A 20,403-nucleotide genomic window follows, 5' to 3' on the forward strand; every position below is an offset into this window, starting at 1 on the left:
TCTGACTCCATATAAAGGGGGTTCTCCAGGTCTCACCCTCACCAATTCCCTCCACCCTGAGAAAAAGCCTTCACCCCTTTCCCCTCTTCCCTACCTTCTCCTTGTACCAACTTGAAACTATTTGATAGACAGATAACTTAGGGCAGAAGGGGAAGCCCAGAGCAAGCTAGAAAGGAGGCTATTCCTAGAGTGTTCTCAATACTGCTGGACATCCTCTAGGGGGGAAGGGACTGAGAGTTCCAGATTCTGCCCTTCTAGTAATTTTTATCTATCTCCCCTCAAGTCCTGGGTCTTTGAGGCCGTTTCATTCCCAAGATTTTGCAACAGGCCCTGAGGAACACAGGTTCTTCACATTTCAGAGATGGGTAAACTAAGGCAAGAAGTCAGAGATGAGACTGAGATCCTAGAGCCCTGCTTCGGGGCTCTCCCCAGACACCCAGCTGACTCCACATGGCTTATGGGAGAGGTGGAGCTGGGGGAAGTTCCTAGACTGAATAATTAATTTGTGTGATCCAAGGGGTGTGTGTGTGTGTGTGTCTGTGTGTCTGTGTCTGTGTGTGTGTGCATGTGTGTGTGTATGTGTGTGTGTGCCGGCTCATGAGAGACTGTAATGTAGAGGCAAGTGTGCTAGGTGCGAAGCCAAAAGAGAAGCAGGATTGAATCCTGATTTTGACAGTTATTAGTTAAGTGATCTTGGGAGCTCATTTAATATCCCAGAGCCTCAGTTTCCCCATTTATAAAATGTAGATAATATCTGTATTTACCTCACATTACAGTTAAGAAAATATTTTGCAAATCTTAAAGCACACAAAAATGCTGGCTCCTGATATTAGACATGTGTTCTCATGTGTACACATGAACATGCATGTGTAATGCATGTTGATACATTTATATACCTGTGTGTCCATCTCTGTTTGCACATGTAACTATGTGTTCACATGTGTATGTGGGTGAGGAGGGTGCCTGAGAAGAAGCAAGTTCTCCTTCAGGGAACCCATGTGACATGACGGCACGCAGTGTCAGCTTCCCAGCACCCTCAGGACTGCTGGCTTTGGTGGTGGTAGAGGACACGTGAGCCATGAGGAGGGGGGGAGGAAATGATATGAGCTGACTCTCCCCCCACCCCACCCCAACCAGGAAGGCGGCCAAATGAGGGGGGCGTTCAGCTGCGGAAATTGAAAAATCTGTATCCCCTGGGCCGAGCCTGCCAACTGCTCTTGCTGATACAGATGCAAAGATAGAAAAAGAAACAGAGATAGAAAGAGACAAGGAGATATGGAGAGAGAACAGAGGCAGAGACACACAGAGACTGGAGAACAGAATCAGAGAGAATCATAGTCTGGACAGCAGAAGACTGTCCAGGATTAGAACCCAGGTCTCTAGACTCCCAGCCCAGCGTCCTTTGCCCCTCCTCCACCTCCCTCTTCCACCTCCCTCTTCCACCTCCCACTTCCCACCTCCCTCCTTCCTCCTCCCTCCTCCCTCCTTCCACCTCTTACCTCCCACCTTCTACCACCACTTACCCAGTTTCAGGCTTGACCTTCTCTGCTGTCCCTCCCTATCTCAAGAAGGTTGACAAGAGGTGATAAGAGGGTTTCTGAGGTTTCCCTGGCATTTTCCCCATCATGGGGTCAGAGGGGTGTGTACCTTCTGTTGGTCCACCAATCTTTCTTTTTCATTTCTTTTCTTTTTTTTTTCTGATCTCATTTTGCTTTTACCCGTCTGTTTTTCTCTGTTTCTGTCAGGCTTCTCTTGACCTCACTGGGCCAGGATTTTGATTCTATAGACCTGTTTCTAAGGTCTTCAGGTCAGGATGAGTGAAATGGAACTTGCAGGTGCCCTCTGTCTTGCCCTCCCCATCTCAGTTGTCTCTATCTACATCCATACACATACACATCCTAGGCACCCCGATGCCAGCCATTCTTCACTGCTAAGATTCACTCATTCTCTGCCCTTGTACGGTCCATTCTTCATAAACATGTGATTCCTCCTCCATGCCAAGTGGCCCATCTTCCACATGGTGGGGCGGGGGCGGGGTGCTATCCTTGTACCTGGGGCCCATTCTCTCCACTCTGACTCCATTTTTCACAAATGTGGGCCCTTGAAGAATTGTTTGAGGATGCTCAGGGCCGTTCTTGGGGGGAGGACAAGTACCAGTGTGGCAGTGTGTGGAAATGGAGGACACTAGAGGCAGAGTTAAAAGATCGGAGATTGAATCCTGATTCTCCACTTAATACAAGAGTGTCAAACTCAAATAAAAACAGGACCACTAAACGATATGTAAGGATCCCTATGGGCTGCATGTTGACTTAGAAAACCACAGTGTGTACACACACACACACACACACACACACACACACGTACACACACACACACATACATTAAAATCAGTTGAGAACTACATATACTCTAGAGTGTTGTGGTCTGGACCCTTCGACATATTTGTCAAGTCTGACTTAATAGAACGGGACAAATTTTATAACCACAATGTAAAATGAAGGGGCTTGGAATAGACACCGTTGAAGCTCCCTTCCATCTGTGATCCTCTGCTCCCTAAGGTCCCTTCACTTCTGACATTCTAAAGTGTGATTCTAAAATGTGGCCCTAGACCCCAGCAGCCAGGGGATACATACACAGGGCACTCATTGCCCTTTTGGGGGGCAGTAGCCCCAATATCTCTCCCCTCTCATTTTCACTGCTCTCCCAAGCCTGCTCTTAGAGCAGTGCCCTTCCTTTCTTCCTTGCTGGAGTCAGACTTGGGTTCTGACTCCTTTGAGGAGTTTGGGGAGGAGAGGAATGATATAATTCTCTGACTTCCTCCCCTAGAGAGTCTAAGAATTAGGGCTTGAAGGGAGCTGAAAAGTCCTAGTCTGAACCGCTTCAATTTTACAGATGAAGGAGCCAAGGCACCAGTGAGTTGTCCAGGATAAGATAGTGAGCAAATGGAGACAGGATTTGAATTCACATTTTTTTGAGTCCTGATTCAGGGCTCTGTACTCTAAGGCAGCTCTATCCGGCTGCCTTCAGTGGTCTGTGTGACTCTGGTTCTCCATCCCAGTGGAAAGAAAGCCCCTGGACACAGTTCTCAGCACCGGCAGCAGGCTCTGGAGACTGGAGCTCGGTCGCAGATGCCCACCCCTCCCCCATTGTCTGTCAGGGATTGGAGGAGTTCAAGGGAAGGACTTGGACCTTCCTATCCCCAGCCTCCAGGCTCCTGCAGGGGAAGTGGGGCGGAATCCGGGGAGCCCAGCCTCTGCCGCTGCCCCTCCTCCTGGGCTCCGCCCCCCTCCTGCCCTCCCAGGCTGGGCTCAGCCCCTCAACCCGGCCTGCAAGGCCAATCTTGCCTTATTCTGCCTGAGTTGAAGAGGCCACAGGTGAGTGATCTAAGAGGGCCAGGCTGGGAGATACTGAGACTCAAGCAGCTCCCTCCCGTTTCTGGCTGGCTGCCTCAGCCCCTGCCCCTATCACAGGTATGATTCCTAAGGGCCCATTACTTGGAAAATGGGGGGGGGGAGGGAGAACAGAGGAAAGGGAGGGCGATTCTTCCAGCACTCAGGACCAGACCAACTTTGGGGAAGAATCTTAGGGGCACTCCTGTCCAGTGGGAGCTGAGCCCCATCACTCCACTCCCATCCCCCCTCTCCCCTGGAGACCCTGCACTGTGGGGCCCTTTCCTAAGGAAGAATCTGCCATAATCCAAGTCTTGATCGTTCACAGCCTGACTGTCTTGGGAAAGGGGAAAGCTGGGTGGCTCCGTCCTGGAGAGCCCTTTCTAGAGGGGCTGAAAATCTTTGCTGATCCTTCCTCATCTCCCTAGCTTAGGAAGGATGCTGCCTGCCACGCCTGCTGCTTGGACCAGCTGATAGCTCCCACCCCGGCCATGGGGTCCTTATCATTCCGCCTACTGCTGCTCCTCCTGGCACAGGGGCCACCTTCCCTAGGGGAGTTGTGGCAGTGTCCACGCATCCCGTATGCTGCCTCCCGAAACTTCAGCGTCGAGTACGTGGTGCCCAGTTTTGAGGCTGCTGCCCCCATCCAAAGAGTGGTAGCCTATGACGAAGGGCGGGCCATCTTTGTGGCCACTAGGAACCATCTGCACATGCTGAATGCCAGGCTGGAGCTGCTCCAGACACTGGTCACAGGCCCCGCCGGCCACCCCAGCTGCGAGTCCTGCACAGCATGTGAGGGGTCAGAGCCCTCACTGCCCGGCGGAGACACAGACAACGCCGTGCTCGTCCTGGATCCTGATCTACCCTGGCTCTACAGCTGTAGCTCCTCCCTGCTGGGTCGATGTTTTGTTCATGAGTTGGAGCTTCGTGATGGGACAGTCCACTTGGGCCAGACCTCCTGCCTCTGGTCCACTTCAGACAACAGTCCTCACGATTGCCCCGACTGCGTAGCCAGCCCGCTAGGCACCCAGGTGACTGTGGTTGAGCAAGGCCGGTCTTCTTACTTCTACGTGGCCTCCACCCTGAACCAGACGGTGGCCGCCCGCTATAGTCCCCGATCTGTGTCCATCCGCAGACTCAAATCAAATTTCCAAGGCTTTGCCCCGGGTTCCCCTGCTCTGTCTGTGCTGCCCGAATACCTGGCCACCTATCCCATTGAATACGTCTACACCTTCAGCTCTGGCGGCTATGTCTATTTCCTAACAGTTCAGCCAGAGTCCTTGAAAGTTTCTACCACTTTCCACACTCGATTAGTGCGACTTAGTGCGACTGAGACGGATCTGGGGGAATACCGAGAGCTGGTCCTCGATTGCCGCTTTTCTTACAAGAGGCGGCGCCGAAGAAGACAGGTGGCCAACACCGAGGAGGAAACATATAATGTGCTTCAAGCAGCCCATGTGGCCCGCGTGGGGTCTTCACTGGCAACGGATCTAGGTGTCCCCGAGGGCCAGAAAGTGCTGTTTGGGGCCTTTGCGGTGAGCCAGGAGGGAGCCGAGTCCCCCACCACAAATCGGCTGTTTGCGCCTTCCCCATAACCAAACTGAATGAGTTCATTGACAGTGGCATGGAGAGATGCTGTGGGTCTCAGGCCAACCAGAAGCGTGTGGAGCGAGGAATGGAGTTCTTTCAGCCCCAAAGCTACTGCCCAGATCCGGTGAGAAGGGGAAGGGAGAAGAGCTAGGGCAGGAGGAAGGTCGGGAAGGGAAAAGGGAGGGGTGGCAAAAGGAGGAAACTCCACCGGTTTGAGGTGCTCAAGGGGCAGAATCCTGTCTGGGTTCTTTCCACGGCTGAGAAAATTAGAGCCAGGGCAAAGTTTGAGGAGAGACTCCTTACCCTTTTACTCCTTCCCCAGGATTTGGCATCAGAGGACCTAGATTCAGATCCCTGCCCTGCCTGGTGCAACACCAAGCAAATCTCTTTGCCTTTCTGGGCTTCAGTTTTCCTCATCTGAAAAGTGGGGTGGTTGGACTAGAATCAGGGGTTTTTAACCTGCGCTGTGAACTTGGATGGGGGAAAAATACATCTTTATTTTTACTAACTTCTAACCGAAATTTAACATTTCCATCAATCATGGAGGAAGGCAAGAAGTCCCAGCGTATTAGGCTTCACCAGATTACAGAAGAGGTCTGTGGTACAAAAAACGGTTATAATCAGGGGATCAGATGATATAAAGGTCTTCCCTTCCAGGTCTAGAGCCATGGCAAAGAAATGGGAAAGTGAGGTTGTCGGATTCTGGGGGTAGGGGGGCCGGGGCCCGGGGCCGGGCAGTGTAGAGGGGTGGTAAGGTCAGGAATCCTAGCTAATCTGTTTGGAAGAGGGAAAAATAGGCCCCAGCTCTAGGACACTTCCTCTAGATTGGCCCCACCCCAGCCACACCCTCTGCCTTGGCCCCATTCCCTTGATTTATTAGGTAGTTTCCAAGGTTACACAAAAGGCTGATTACACCATAGCCTGAGCTCTGACTCTTCTCCCCTCCCCACCCACCCAGCTACCAGGACGGTGGGCAAGTAACCCTTTTCTGGGATTCATTTCCCCACCCACATGCAGGACCCTTACTATCTCCCCAAGAGTTGGACAATTTATTTTCTTCCTGTTGGGGAGCCTGGTCTAAGTCCTTTTTGGAAGACACACCTCCCAAGCCTAACCTCTAGAATCATTGATTTTATTGTTGAAAGAGATCTTAGAGATCATTTAGTCCAAGGGTTCTTAACTGGGACACATGAACCCCACAAGGGAATCTGTGGAGAGATTTCAGAGGGACTGTGATCTTAGATGGGGAAAAATTCCCTTTTTTTTTGTGCTAACCCTGAACTGAAATTTAGTATTTCCTTCAATTGTGAACTAAAATAACAACATTATGCCGAGAAGGGGTCCATAGGCTTCAGCAGATTGCCAAAGTGGCCTAAGATACAGAAAAGGTTAAGAACCTCTCCTCTAATTTAATCCCTTCAATTTACAGAAAAGAGTTAAAGGCTAAGACCCAAATGAGGTAAAAATGATTCACTCAAGGTCACACAGATGTGTGATTGGAACCTAGGTCCTCTGCCTCCCCATCTGGCAGCATTTCAGTACCAAATGCTGCTGCTCAGAACTCTGTCCCCTGCTACATCAGTGCCCCTTTCCCTGGAGCAGGGAGATGGTCTCTGGGCTTTGTGTGACTGGGGGTTTTGGTGCAATAAGCAGCCCCCAGGATGGGGCCAGGGGCCTTGGCTTTGAGGATAGAAAGCCCCTGCCCCAAACAAACACTAGCCAAGGCTTGGTGCTGACATAGGTTAGGAGCCCGGTCTAAGCCTTTCCTAGGAAGGTGGGTTCATGGCTTAAGTTCCAGGGCTTAGGTCCATGTCTCCCTTCCCCAAAGGGTGGACTCAAAGGATTAGGGGTGAGAGGGTCTAGGTTTGGGGGTGGGGACTCCAGGGTCCTTTCTAGGTTTGACTTGGGAGGTTTCAGAGTCCTCTCTACATGTGCTGAGGCCAGGGTGCAGGAGTTTGTAAACATCCTGGGGTTGGGAGCAATGGCTGCAGAGCTCTGCTGGGACATGGCCAGGCAGGTGGGGTGGGTGGAGTGTGTGCTTGTGTGTGAAGGAGCACCAGCACCTCCCTTCTTGGCACATGCTGTCAAGCTCCATGCCACTCTAGTATTGGTTGGGCCCAGGGCTCTTTTTTTTTTTTAAGGCAATTGGGGTTAAGTGACTTGCCCGGGGTCACACAGCTAATAAGTGTCAAATGTTTGGTCTGTGGGTGGATTTGAACTCAGGTCCTCCTGACTTCAGGACTGGTGCTCTATCCATTGCCCCACCTAGCTGCCCCAAGGGCCCAGACCTCTTTTGCCCTTTCCTGGGGGACCCCCAGATACCTCATCGTTCCTCATCCTCCTCTTGGTGAGGTATTGTACTAGGTCTGAGGGTCCTTTCAAGTATAAATCAAGTCACTCAGGTAGTAATGGGGCAGAATTTGAAATCAGGTCTTCTAACTTCAAATCTGCCTTTCTTCTCTTTCATGAGGGGCCAAACTCCTAAACACTGACAGAGTGCAGCCCTCAAATTCAAACACTATGCTCTGGCCTCCCCCTTGGAAACTTCCCCTCCCCACCTTCCATACCTGTAGTCTGAGAGGAGCTGGCCTACGTTATGAGAAAGCAAATCTTAGCTTTCCAGGCTTCTCTCTGGTTGGATAGCTGGGAAAGCTGCCCCTTGTGTCCAGGTTAAGTGATTTACCTGCTTAGGGGCCAGAAGAAACCAACTGCCATCCGTCTCTGAGTTTAGATGTTAACTTCTGGGTCTCACTAGATGTGAGGTTTTTGGCATCACAGGTCTGTTTGGCAGTCTGCTGAAGCCTATGGAGTTCTCAGAATCAGGTTTTTTAATCATTGGAGGAAATGCCACATTTCACTTAGAAGTTAGTGAAAATAAAGATACATTTTTTTTTTTACAATCAAGTTCACAGATCCCCTGAAATCTCTTCATAGATTCCTGGTGAAAACTTTCTGGGCTAAACTCTAGAGAATTTAAAATCAATAAAATAACAACAAACCTCCCTGGGGTTCTGGCTTCAACTCTGCCACTGACCACTTGTGGAACTAGCACCTAAAGTTCTCAGTGTTCCATTGTCCACATGACCTTCCCATCAGTTCCAAACTTTGTACTTTCCAAAGAATTTTCTTCACGGACATTGGCTTATTGGATTCTCAAGACAACCCTGGAAGGAAGGCAGTGCTGAGATTCATATCCCCATTTTCTCAGATGTCAAAACAAAAGACAGCAATTAAAATTTTATTTTAATAACAAAGGATAATAAACACAAGAGGACTTTGATGGGCCCTATTTGAAATAAGCTACAGATCTTCAAATGGGATGAGGGGATGCTTTTCTGTTTTGTTCATAAAAGAAAGCCCCACCACAGATTTTTTCTTTTAAACCTAACATTTTACAAAAGGAGAGAAAGGAGACGAAGAGAGATGTTATTTGGTCAAAGTCAAATAGTTAAGTGATGGAACCAAGACTTGAGGCCAGGTGTTCTGACTTCCCAGAGTTCTTTGCCCTGAATCATGCTGCCTCTGTATGTTTAGTCTCATCCCAACTATACATGTGAAGTGACTGAGATTCAGAGAAGTTAAGTAATTTCAGCAAGGCCACTCAAGAAGTTACTGGTTGAGTCAGAATTAGAACCAAGGCCTCCTAATCCTTATTTCTTTCAAAATTCTTTCCATCAAACTTTGTTGTTTTGAAATTCCAATGCTGAGTTTACCAGTGGGGAAACTGAGGCTCAGCAAGATTAAGTGAAGTAGGAATGTTACCTGTCTCTTTTGGGGGGGAGGCAAGGTCAGCCCAGCCCTTCCTTTTCCTTCCGCCCCCTCAATTCAGTAGCTGGAGAGTGAGTCACTCAGCCCATCCCTGCTTCCAAGCAGCACTGGCGGGCCATGATGCTAGAGGGAATGTCCTTTCTTTTTTACTAATGACACAGATCATTCCTAGTGAAGAAACAGACCCCCAGGCAGTAAGGGACCGGGCATATCCAGCTCCATTGTGGGAGAAGCTTCTTCCTTGGCCCCACACCACCTTTTACAGACCAGTCCCCGAAGTGTTCCAGTCTCCATTTTTGGATTTAACCATTGCTGTTCCCAGTGCTCCCCTGGCTTTGGGGCAGATACCCCCATTCCTGGGATCAGAGATTTAGATCAAGCATGGAAGGACCTTAGAAGGTGTCTAGTCCAAGCCCCTTATTTTACAGTTGGAGAAACAGAGGCTTTCCTGATTTGCCCAGGGTCACACAGTAAATGGAAGAACCATCATCTCCTGACTCCCAATTACTTAGTGGTTAGACTAGGATGTGGCCAACTTATAGATTTGACCGTGGTTGACTTTGTGGCCAGGACACAGGCAAAATAGATTAGGAGCTGAGGCGGAGAATCTTTTTTAGTTCTGATTTTGGTAGCCCCAGTCTGGAGCAGACCCATTAGAGACCACAGACCTAGGATTGAACAATCCGGAGCCAGAAGGGATCTCAGAGACCATCTAGTCCAGCCCCCTTTTACAGATGAGGAAACTGAGGCTCAGGAAGATCTCTGACTTCAAAGCCTGTGTACTTTCTACTGTACCACATTGCCCTCCCCCCTCCCCACCCCCCCCAAGGGCTGTGACTGTTATGGGAAATAGAGTCTATTTTTTTTATAAAGGTTCGATTTAATTGTAATCCTGAATAGGCCCAGCCAGTGCTTAAGGTGGGGCCCACCCATATGTTTTCATCCTGGCTGAGCTAGTTTGTGCTGGTGCAGTGGGGGAGGAGGGGAGGGTGGGGGTGTGGCACGCAGACACCTGTGTCTGCGGGTAGCCTCCACCCCAGCTGCCTCCTCAGCTGCACAGGCCTGTCTACCCCATTCCCTCCCATCCCAGCCTCTCCCCAAGATTCCTTAGAGAGGGCACGCAGGGAAGGAGGAGGGAAGAAAGCCAGCCCAGGGAGTCTGGGCAACCTTCGGCCAGGCCCAGTCTTCCCAGGCAGAGGGTCTGATCTCCCTCCTGTCTATAGGTCTGGGGACAATGGTGCCTGGCTCCAGGAGCCTTGCTCATCTGCTTGCTCCACCTCCTGAGACTGGCTGGTGGGGGAGGGGAAGTGGGCGGGAGTGACTGGGAGTGTGTGTTCAGGCTTGTGTCATTCCTGTGCTTACTTAGGCCTGGATTTGGAGTCTGAGGCCTCGGTTTGTTCAGGACCTGCCTCCCACAGTTCCTGTTTGTGTACCTTGGGCAAGTCATCTAAAGGGGACTCATTTCTTCGTCTATAAAAAGAAGGGGGTTGGGCAAAATAATCTCTTGGTTCTCTTCCAGCTCCAAATGTTCTCCAGGGGCAGAAAGCGCCTTTGCCTGGTTATCAGGAGGTCCGTGTTCTGTTCTGGGCTCTGCCTCTGATTCCCCAACCTTGTCCTCTCTGGGTTTCAGTTTCCTCTTCTATAAAATGGGGGTGCCCTCTCTGTTACCTTCATCATTTGCAAGGATCCCACGTGATAAAAACAGCTAGGGAGGTGTTTTGTACAGACCCAGCTCTGTGTTGCTTTGTCTGTGTTTGGGGGAGGGCTAATAGTAATATTTGCTGGGACCTCGAAGGGGTAGGGTGGGGCTGGAAGAACTGATGATCGTTCTCTGGACTCCTGAGAAAGGAGCCCTTGGGGTGAGGCAGGGCTTGAGTGTCGCTGGCTGCCTTGGTGTCTGGAAAGCCAGGCCTGTCATAGCCAGAGCCTTACCTGTCTCTGAGTCACGCTGAGAACATTTTGTAGGGACTTCCTTCCTGGAGTGGTAGCCCACTCCCCATCCCTTTTTGCACCTCCCCCCAAGAGGGTCTCGGGGCTCTCCAAGGCAAGAACTAGTTGGATATGTTCCTGGGCAAGAGGGCAGATTTGGAAACAAAGGATCTGGGTCTAAATCCTGACTCTGCTCCTTAACTAGCTGGATGACTGTGGGACAGTCACTTTCCTTTCTGCTCCTCACTGTCTTCATTTGTAAAAAGGAAGACGTTGTATTCTATCATCTCTACCATCTCTTCACTCTAAATCCAGTGATCCTCTGTATTCCTAACGTGCCCCCTTGGACATTTGCTCCCTTTCCATTGAGTGTGGGTCCCTGAGGCCCTGAGGCGCCCCGGTCTAAGGACGTTGTATAAGGGGATCTGTGGAGGAGAGGAAGGGGTTCGGCAGTCTGAACTTGATGCTTCATTTCACAAGCAGAGGCGTGATCCAGCTGTACACACATGGAGTACATTTCAACCTTCCCTATTCCCTGACACAGCTGCTCAGTCAGGCCTTGGATTGAGCAAAGTCTGTGGCAATATTGGAAACAGGAAATGTGTGTGTGTGTGTGTGTGTGTGTGTGTGTGTGTGTGTGTGTGTGTTGAGGGGGGCAGAATGGATTTTGAGAGGAAGAGGAGGAGGAAGAAGAGGAGGCTTCTGAAGTGAGCATTTCTTTCAGGACCCTAATCTGCTTTGTTGGGCTAATGGGTCTTTGATGAGGGGGAAGGGTGAAATAAGAGTTGGAAAGTAAGAGAATATTGGGGGACAACCTAGAATAAGTTTTGGTCTCAGGAAAGACCTAGGTTTGAATATGGATTCTAATACTGAGTAGCTGTGTAACTTCAGACAACTTAAACTCTCTGGGACTTAATTTCAGCATCTCTGAAATCAAGTATATTTATAAAGCTGGCTGAACATGGAGGTAAAGGAAGGTAGGATAAGAAGGGAACACAGAGAGTGTCTTCAGTTTGCTTGAGGTACATAAGGTGACTTAAATGAAATAAGGCTTGATAGAATGTGGAGAGCCTCCAAGACCAGGATCAGAAATTTACACTTTATTTGGTAGATAATGGGGAACCACTGAAGCCACTTAGAAACCTCCAAGAGCTATAGACATGAGTTTTCATTTTTATTCTTGATTCTGCTGACCCTCTCTGTGGCAACCCTCCATCCTCTCTGCAGCCTAAAACAACATCTCTGGGCTCCAATGTGAGCTGCTGGAACTACCCCACAATGATCCCCACCAACCACCCCCGAGTGGACCTCCTCAATGGACACCTAGACAGCGTTCTCCTTACAGCCATCCACGTTATCCATCAGGGCAATGCTACTGTGGCACACATGGGCACTGCTGATGGGCGCATCCTACAGGTGAGGATGAGGGCATGACTGAACACAGTGTCTGCTGGGGAATGAGACATAGGAGGCAAGGCCACTATCTCTCTTCTGGCAAAGAGGAAGCAATGTATGGAGGAAAGAGCTCTGGGCTGGGAGACAAGAGAGCTGGGTAGAAATCACCTTATTCTCTGTGTGTGTGTGTGTGTGTGTGTGTGTGTGTGTGTGTGTGTGTGTGTGTGACTTACCCTGACCTTGGGCAAGTCACTGAACCTGTCTGGGTCTCATGTTTCTCATCTGTAAAATGGCGATAATAATAGTGACTACTTCCCAGGGTTGTTGTAAGTAAGAATCAAATGAGATGTTATGTGCCAAGTATCAGGGAACCTTTTCAGGGCTATGTAAATGTTAGGTGTGATAATCGTAAAGTGCTTTGTAAGTCATAAAGTGCTCTAGCACTGTTCATTGTTTGTGTTAATTTTTGGCCCCAGGTGAAATTGTTCAGGTCACTCAACTACCTGCTCTACGTGTCCAACTTTTCCTTGGGCTCCTCCCAGCCTGTGCATCGAGATGTCAGCCGCCTTGGGGACCACCTGCTCTTCAGCTCTGGGAATAAAGTAAAGTCTGGATGGATCTCCCTCATTCCATGCAGGAGGGCATCACCAAAGGGGAGTGGGAGTGCCCCTCTGGTCCCGGCTATTCCTTCCCTAAGGAAAAAGGCCTAATCTCAATTCAGGAAGCATTTATTAAGCCAAGCATTTATTAAGCACCTTCCCAATACAGAAGCATTTATTAAGCACCTTCCAAGTTACAGGAAGGGCCCTGTGCTTCATGAGAAATGTAAAGGTAGACAAGATGCAGGTCCTGCTTTCAAGGAACTTGCAATCTAATCAGCTTGCAATCTAACATGTAAAGGGGAATAAGAAAGTCAGATCTAGTCAGGCCCTGGAAAAGAAAAATACTCTGAGAAATTTGAGGAGGCAGTGATCCTGCCAACCTGAGGAAGACAGAGGAGGGGGCAGGGAGTCAGGATGGCTTTGTGAAGGTAGGCAGCAACTGAGATGGGCCTAGAATAAAAGGAAGAACTTCAGGAAATGGGGATATAAGGGGGAGTATGGGGTGTGGATCAAGAGAGGAGTCTATTACAGGAATTCAGTTTGCTTGGGGTGCATGAAGGTGAGTTAAATGAAATAAGGAAGGTCTTGGATGCCAGGATCAGAAGCTTATACTTTATTTAGTAGACAAGGGGGAGCCACTGAAGGTTTTTGAGGGAAGGTGTGACACGATGAGAGATATGCCTTGGAAAGATTATTTGGGGACCCTGTGGAGGAAGACTCAAGGAAAAGGAGAGACTGGAAGCAGGGAGACAGGTAAAACCTGGTCCATGCTTTGATAGAACTCAGTTTAGTGGAAGAATAAGACAGGTTACAATAGATAACAATAATATACAATAGTGCATAGTAAGGACACAGGAGAAGTATAAGTAAGGTGTCCATGCTATGACAGGTGATAAACCAGAGCCTCTCCAGGTTCCCTTGCTAGAGTCCCCAGCCTTGGCCCAAAGCTGCCTACCTGCAAAGAGTAAGGGACAGGTGCAATCTCTGTCTCTGTCTGTCTCTCTCACTGTCTTACTGTCTCTCTGTCTCTCCCTCTCTCTGTCTCCCTCTCCCTCTCTCTTTCCCTCTCCCTCCCTCTCTTTTCCTTTTTCTCCATCCCTCCCCCTCTCGATCTCTTTCTCTCTCCCTCTCTCCCTCACCCCCTCTTTCCCCCGCCTCCCTATTTCTCTCTCTGTCTCTCTGTTTCTCCCTCTGTCTATCTCTGCCTCTCCCTCTCTCTGTCTCCCTCTCCCTCTCTCCCTCTCCCCCTCTTTCCCTTTCCTCCCTTTCCTTCTCCCCCTCCTCACTCCTCTTCCCTCCTCTCTCTCTCTCTCTCTCTCTTCTCTCTCTCTCTCTCTCTCTCTCTCTCTCTCTCTCTCTCTCTCCCCCACCTTTTCTCCCCCTCTCTCCCTCTCTACGTCTCTCTCTTCCTTGACTATGACCGATGCCCCTACTTCTGCCCACAGGTCTTCAAGGTGCCAATCAAGGGCCCTGGCTGCCACCACTTCGTGACCTGTAGAAAATGCCTGACAGCTGAGCACTTCATGGGCTGTGGTTGGTGCGGGGATGTCTGTGCCCGGCAAGAGGAGTGTCCAGGTACTTGGCAGCAGGTGTCCTGCCCACCTCACATTACTGAGGTATGTTCTCCTGCCTCTGCCCCTCTATCCCCCCTCACAGATCAGCCATTCTTTCTCCTGGACCAACTCAGGAAGAAATATTAAAATCAAGTCACTCAGCCCTGACCAAAATCTGCCCCCAGTTCTCCAATACATCTAGGGAACTCAGTTTTAGACTAGAGGTGGAGGAACTGTCCCAGGCCATGCCCACGGGGATCTCACAGTTTGGCTGGGGAGACCTACTATGCATAGGAAACCAAAGGATAACCATACAAGGGAGGCTTTAATGTAAGGGTCCTAACCTTTTTGTGTGTTGTGGACCCCATGGGCAGTGTCTGGTGAAGTCTATGGACTTTTAAAAGGTATAAAATAAAATACACAGCTTACTAAGAAAACCCATTATATTGAAGTATTTATGGAAATATTAATAATATTTATAAATTTTGTCAATTTATGGAATTAATTAACACAATTAACATATGGAAAATTAATAAAATAATAATAAAATAAAACATTTTAAAAGTTCATAAACCCCAGGTTAAAACCTGATGCTCTATGGGCTGTATGAGGCGGAAGAGGAAGAGAAAACTATAGGCTGGGGCAGCCAGAGAGTGATGAAATGAGACTGATCGGTTTTCCTGGCAGGTCTTCAAGTCCTTAAGATGAACACTTTCCCCCCACTTCATTAGGATCTGGAAACCTTGGGGTGAAGGGAGAGTTGTTCCTTCCAACACACACACACACACACACACACACACACACACACACACACACACACACATGCTTGGTCTATGTCTGTTACAGTTCCACCCCAAATCTGGACCCACAAGGGGCAGCACGAAACTGACGTTATGTGGCACTAACTTCTACAGCCATTTCCAGGATGTGGACTCAGAGGCTCCCCAGAAAGTCACTGTGGGCCAGAGCCTCTGCAAGGTGCTGCCCATGGCTACCTCCCACCTGAGGTATGTTTACGTGACCCTTCACTCCTGGCCTGCTAGGGACCTGATTTCCTTTGCCCCTGTAGGCACCTCACCCTATTCTTTCCTTCTGCCCCCTCCCACCTGTCACATCACCCAGGTGGGAGCCAGGGGACTCAGGTTCTTGTCCCAATACAGTCTCTTGTTTGAACTTTGGTACATCACATAGCTTCTCTAGGCCTCAGTTTCCCCATCTGTAAAATGAGAATAACAATCCCAGTCCTCCCTCTCCCTCAGTTGTTCACGAGGACCTAAGGAGGGATGGGAGGGTGTTCTGGAAGCTACATCAGTGTGAGGGATGATATGTAATAACAATTCAGAATTCAGCAAGCATTTACTGAGTGCCTGCTATGTTCAGGGCCATGTGCTGTGGGTGTTGTGGGGGGAAACAGAGGTAAATAAGGCTGAATTAGTAGTTTTTTTCCTTCCACTTAAACCTATACCTCATCTCAGCTTTCCTGTTTCTGTTCCTGGCGCCCCTATCCATCCAATTGTCCAAGGCTTCAGAGCCATCTTGGACTCCTCTCTCCCCTACCCCCCCAACCCCGACCCCATCCACATCCAATCAGCTGACAAGTCCTGTTTCTCCATAACATCTCTCCCATTCATCCTCCTTTTACCAGCTCTGCCTTGGTTGAGGCTTTCCTTATCTGGCCCATGGACTACTGTAACAATCCCCTATGGGGTCTCCCTTCCTGTATTCTCTCCAAAATCACCATCTTTGTATGCTGAAGTCTGAGCATGTCGCTTTGCACTTCAGTAGACTCTCTTTCAATAGCTCCCTATCGTCATCTCCCTGATGTCGTGGTCCTCTTTGAGAATGAAGGACAAACTCCACATTGCCTGCAGGATATAATACAGACTCCTTACCTTGGCGTCAACGGGCCTCTATAATATGGCTCCCACTTACCTTTTTTTTTTTTAATTTTTAATTTTTTTTTTTGGTGAGGCAATTGGGGTTAAGTAACTTGCCTAGGGTTACACAGCTAATAAGTATCATGTGTCTGAGGCTGGATTTGAACTCAGGTCCTCCTGACTCCAGGGCTGGTGCTCTATCTACTGTACCACTTAGCTGCCCCTAGCCTACCTTTTGCAATGTGATTTCACTCTGTGGTACAGACAGATTGGACTACTGGCTGTTGCCCAGTCTTGGGGTATTTTCTTCCCCTGCTTTGCAAGGGCTGTTGTTCCATGCCTGGAACACTCCTTATTCCAGTCTCTTTCTTAAAGGCCTAGCTCAAGTCACCCCTGACATGTACCCTTCCCTGATTCACCCTCTCCCCCAGCCGGAAGTGATCAATCTGTCCCTAATCTTTCCTCCTTTTCTATATTACCTCATGTGCACACATGTTTTAAATTGTGTTGTAGTTCTCTGCATATTTGTCTTGTCCTTGAGGGTAAGCACTCTTTTTTTTTTAAATTTTATTAATTTATTCTGATTTATCAACAATCACTTCCATATGCTTTTGAGTTGAAAATTTTTCTCCCCTTTCCTCCGCCCCACCCTCCCCAAGATGGCGCACAATCTGATACAGGCTTTACATTTACATACCCATGAAACATATTTTCACATTAGTGAAGTAGTAAATAAAAATTAAAACCAGTAGGAGGAAACATCAGAAAGATGAAACAAAACTCAACAGAAGGTAAAAATAAGTGATAGCAATTTGACTTCCATAGTTCTTTCTTTGGATGTGGACAGCATTTTCCATCCCGAGGCCTCTGGAGATGTCTTAGATCCTCGTAATGCTGAGAAGGTTAAGTTTATCAATATTAGTCATTGCACAACGTGGCTGTTTTGTGTACAAAGTCCTCTTGATTCTGCTCACTTCACTCAGCATCAGGCCATACAAGTCTTTCCAGGTTTTTCTGAAGTCAGCCTGTTCATCATTTCTTATAGCACAGTAGTATTCCATTACATTCATATACCACAACTTGCTCAGCCATTCCCCAACTGATGGGCATCCTCTCAATTTCCAATTCTTTGCCACCACAAAAAGAGCTGCTATGAATATTTTTGTACAAGTGGGTCCTTTTCCCATTTGTTTGATCTCTTTGGGTTATAGTCCTAGAAGTGCTATTGCTGAATCAAAGGGTATGCACATTTTTGTAGCCCTTTGGGCATAGTTCCAAATTGTTCTCCAAAATGGTTGGATCATTTCACAACTCCACCAACAATGCATTAGTGTTCCAATTTTCCCACATCTTCTCCAACATTTATCTTTTTCCTGTTTTGTCATGTTGGCCAATCTGACAGGTGTGATGTGGTACCTCAGAGTTGTTTTGATTTGCAGTAAGCACTCTTCTTTGTATTCCTAGCACACTTACACTTAGTAGGCATCTAATAAAAATTCATCGAATTGATTAAAACCCAGTCTTTGACTTCTGGGAGTCACAGTTAAATAGACACATAAAAGTGCCATATGAAGCACTATGATTAGGTCCATAAGAGAGATAGGAGTATAGTGTTAGAGCTAGCAAGAGCGGAAGGGACAGGGGTGGAGAAGGGAAATCCCCCCCGAGGGAGGTGGCATTTGAGCTGGGTCTTGAGGATAGATATTATTTCCATAAGCAGAAATAGGTCTAGAGAAAGGGGGAACTAAGTGTTTATTTTTCTAGTCATGTCCAACTCTTCGTGACCCCATTTGGGTTTTCTTGGCAAAGATACTAGAGTGGCTTGCTATTTCTTTCTCTAACTCATTTCTACAGATGAGGAAACTGAGGCAAACAGGGTTAAGTGACTTGCCCAAGGTCATAGAGCTAGTGTCTGAGGTCAGATTTGAACTCAGGAAGATGAGTCTTCCTGACTTCAGGCCCAGCACTCTATCCACTTCACCACCTAGCTGCCCAAGGATTTATCAAGTGCCTGCATGTGTCAGGCATTGTGCTAAGTGCTTTACACTAATTATGTCATTTGATAGGGCAGAGGGTTGGATATTCCAGGCATGAGCAAAAGCTAAAGTATATTTGGGAAATAGTAAATAGTTCAGGCAGATTGGGATAGGAGGTGATACGATAAGTAGAATTTGGAGACAAGGCTAAAAAGGTAGAGCGAATCCAGATTTTGGAGAACCTTGAATGCCAGGCTAGGAACTGAATCTATCTCTCAACTGTTAGAAAAATCTGAAACAAAAATCTACTTACAGGAATGAGTGAAGGAAAGCCTTCATTACGCTTCTCGCAAGAAGCAGGCACACCACTCCAATAGCACGTTTGCACTGGTACAGTGGTAGAATCAACTTTTAAATGGTTGGTAAGATCCATACTCTACCCACCAGGGCTAGGATTGGTCCAACTCATCTGAGTTACACTCTTCCTGAACCACTCATGTCATGTTCCTCCATGTTCCTCCTCCTCATGTTAGTTCACGGGTCCAATGTTCAAAAATGGTGGCTATCTCCGCCCAGGGTGTGTCAGTTAATTTTCAATAAGCTTATCAAGCAAGCTGAAGTGAAGAAAAGCCTTTGCCCTGCCTTTGACCCAACCGGTTTAGCCTTCAGGACTCTTTCTTAAGGAACTAGTTGTTTGCAGAATGTTTGGGGCACTTTCTGATTGGTTGAGGGGCTATCCATAGGATCTTGGAAGGCCTTCTCAGAATCTCCTTGTTCTGTTGTGGAAGCCTAACTCCTGATCCTTTCTCACACAACTCTGTGCATTTTTACTGGCTTTCTCTCATGCCTGGAATGCTCTCCCTCCGCATTTCTGGTTCCTATCTTCTTTCAGATCCTACTCACAGTCTCACCTTCTGCAAGAAGCCTTTCCTGATCTTCTTTAACATTAGTTGCTTTCCTCTGTTGATTATCTGCAATTTATCCTGCACATGTCTTGTTTATACATAGTTATTGACATGCTGTATCTCCCATTAGACTGTGAGCTCCTTGAAAGCAGGGATTTTTTGCCTTTCTTTGTATTCTTAGTTTTCTTAATTTTATTCTTAGTTTTTCTGCAAAGTGCCTAGAACATAGTAGGGACATAATAAATGCTTGCTGACTTGTTGGCTAGAGAGTGTCGCAGGTGGGTAAGATGCAGGTTGAGAGAGTTTGAAGTTGGGGAGAGGGAGGGTTTTACCTGCCCTGATGTTTCCCCTGGACCTCCCAAGCTCCAAGAAGGACTACGTGGAACAGCTAGAGTGTTTGCTGGAGGCCTCAAGTTCCCAGGCTCCTGGTCCTGCCAAAGTCACCCTGACCGTCCCTGGGATAGCTTCCAAATTTCAGTTTCAACTAAATGGGTCTTCTGTCCTGAGCGGCTTCTCCTTTGTGGTAAGTCAGTTTTGTTACTGTTGTGGGTGAAAATGGGAAGGTGACAGGGATGTGCTGGGAGACTGACCCCAAGTATTGGGTGTTGAGTTGCTGATAAGGTGTTGTCTGGGCTTTTCTCCTTTGTCCCTGAGTAGGAGCCAGTGGTGACATCCATTTTGCCCTTGTTTGGCCCTTGGGCTGGTGGTACTGAGCTCACCATCAGAGGGCAAAACCTGAATGTGGGGTCCAGTCATCGGGTGTTGATTAACGGTACTGAGTGCCGCCTTAAAAAGTGAGTACTGCATTGGCACTGAATGGTGGTGACTGGGAATGGTTGGAGGGTACTTGTTGCTATTAATGTATTCTTTTTCTTTGGGGCAAGCAGTCAATCAATGAGCATTTATTAAGCTCCTCCTGTGTGCCAGTTATTGTGCTTAAGCCCTGGGAATACAAAGACAAAAATGAATCATTCGTTTGCCCTAAGGAGCTTGCATTCTATCTGAAGACTGTAGGGAGATAATGTGTACACACACATGCATTTACAAGTTTATATACAAAACTAGTGGCATTTACATTGAGCTTTGAATAGAATCTAAGAATCAGAGGGTAGGAGAGAGTAAATTCCAGGCCTGAGCAACAGCCTATGAAAAGGCAAAGAAACAGGAGATCAAATAGTATATTTGAGAAAAAGCAAGAAAGCCAATTGGACTGCACTTAGAGTGTATGAAGGGAAGTAATAATGTAATAAGGCTGGAAAGATAGTTTGGAACCAGGTTGTGGAGCGCTTCAAAATGCCCTACGGAGCAGCTTGCGTTTGATTCTAGAGGTACTAGGGAGCCACTGGAGTTTCTTGGGCAAGGAAGTGACTTAGTCAGATCTATGTTTTAGCAATATCATTCGGAAGCTGGGTGGATTAG

General features: G+C 48.0%; 1 protein-coding gene across 1 annotated transcript in view; it reads left to right on the plus strand.

Moving 5' to 3' along the window:
* Positions 1–3,234: 3,234 nt before the first annotated feature.
* MST1R (macrophage stimulating 1 receptor) overlaps positions 3,235–20,403 on the plus strand; it is a 32,002-nt gene continuing 14,833 nt past the window's right edge. The window contains 9 exon segments of the mRNA XM_020999111.2: positions 3,235–3,374; positions 3,818–4,958; positions 4,961–5,103; positions 11,904–12,092; positions 12,548–12,673; positions 14,119–14,289; positions 15,073–15,233; positions 19,348–19,507; positions 19,642–19,778. Of these exon segments, the coding sequence (XP_020854770.1) occupies positions 3,881–4,958; positions 4,961–5,103; positions 11,904–12,092; positions 12,548–12,673; positions 14,119–14,289; positions 15,073–15,233; positions 19,348–19,507; positions 19,642–19,778 (2,165 nt within the window). The 5' untranslated portion in view covers positions 3,235–3,374; positions 3,818–3,880.

Source organism: Phascolarctos cinereus, unplaced genomic scaffold (assembly GCF_003287225.1).
Source record: "Phascolarctos cinereus isolate Bilbo 61053 unplaced genomic scaffold, phaCin_HiC Scaffold_4;HRSCAF=312, whole genome shotgun sequence".
Taxonomy (NCBI): domain Eukaryota; kingdom Metazoa; phylum Chordata; class Mammalia; order Diprotodontia; family Phascolarctidae; genus Phascolarctos; species Phascolarctos cinereus.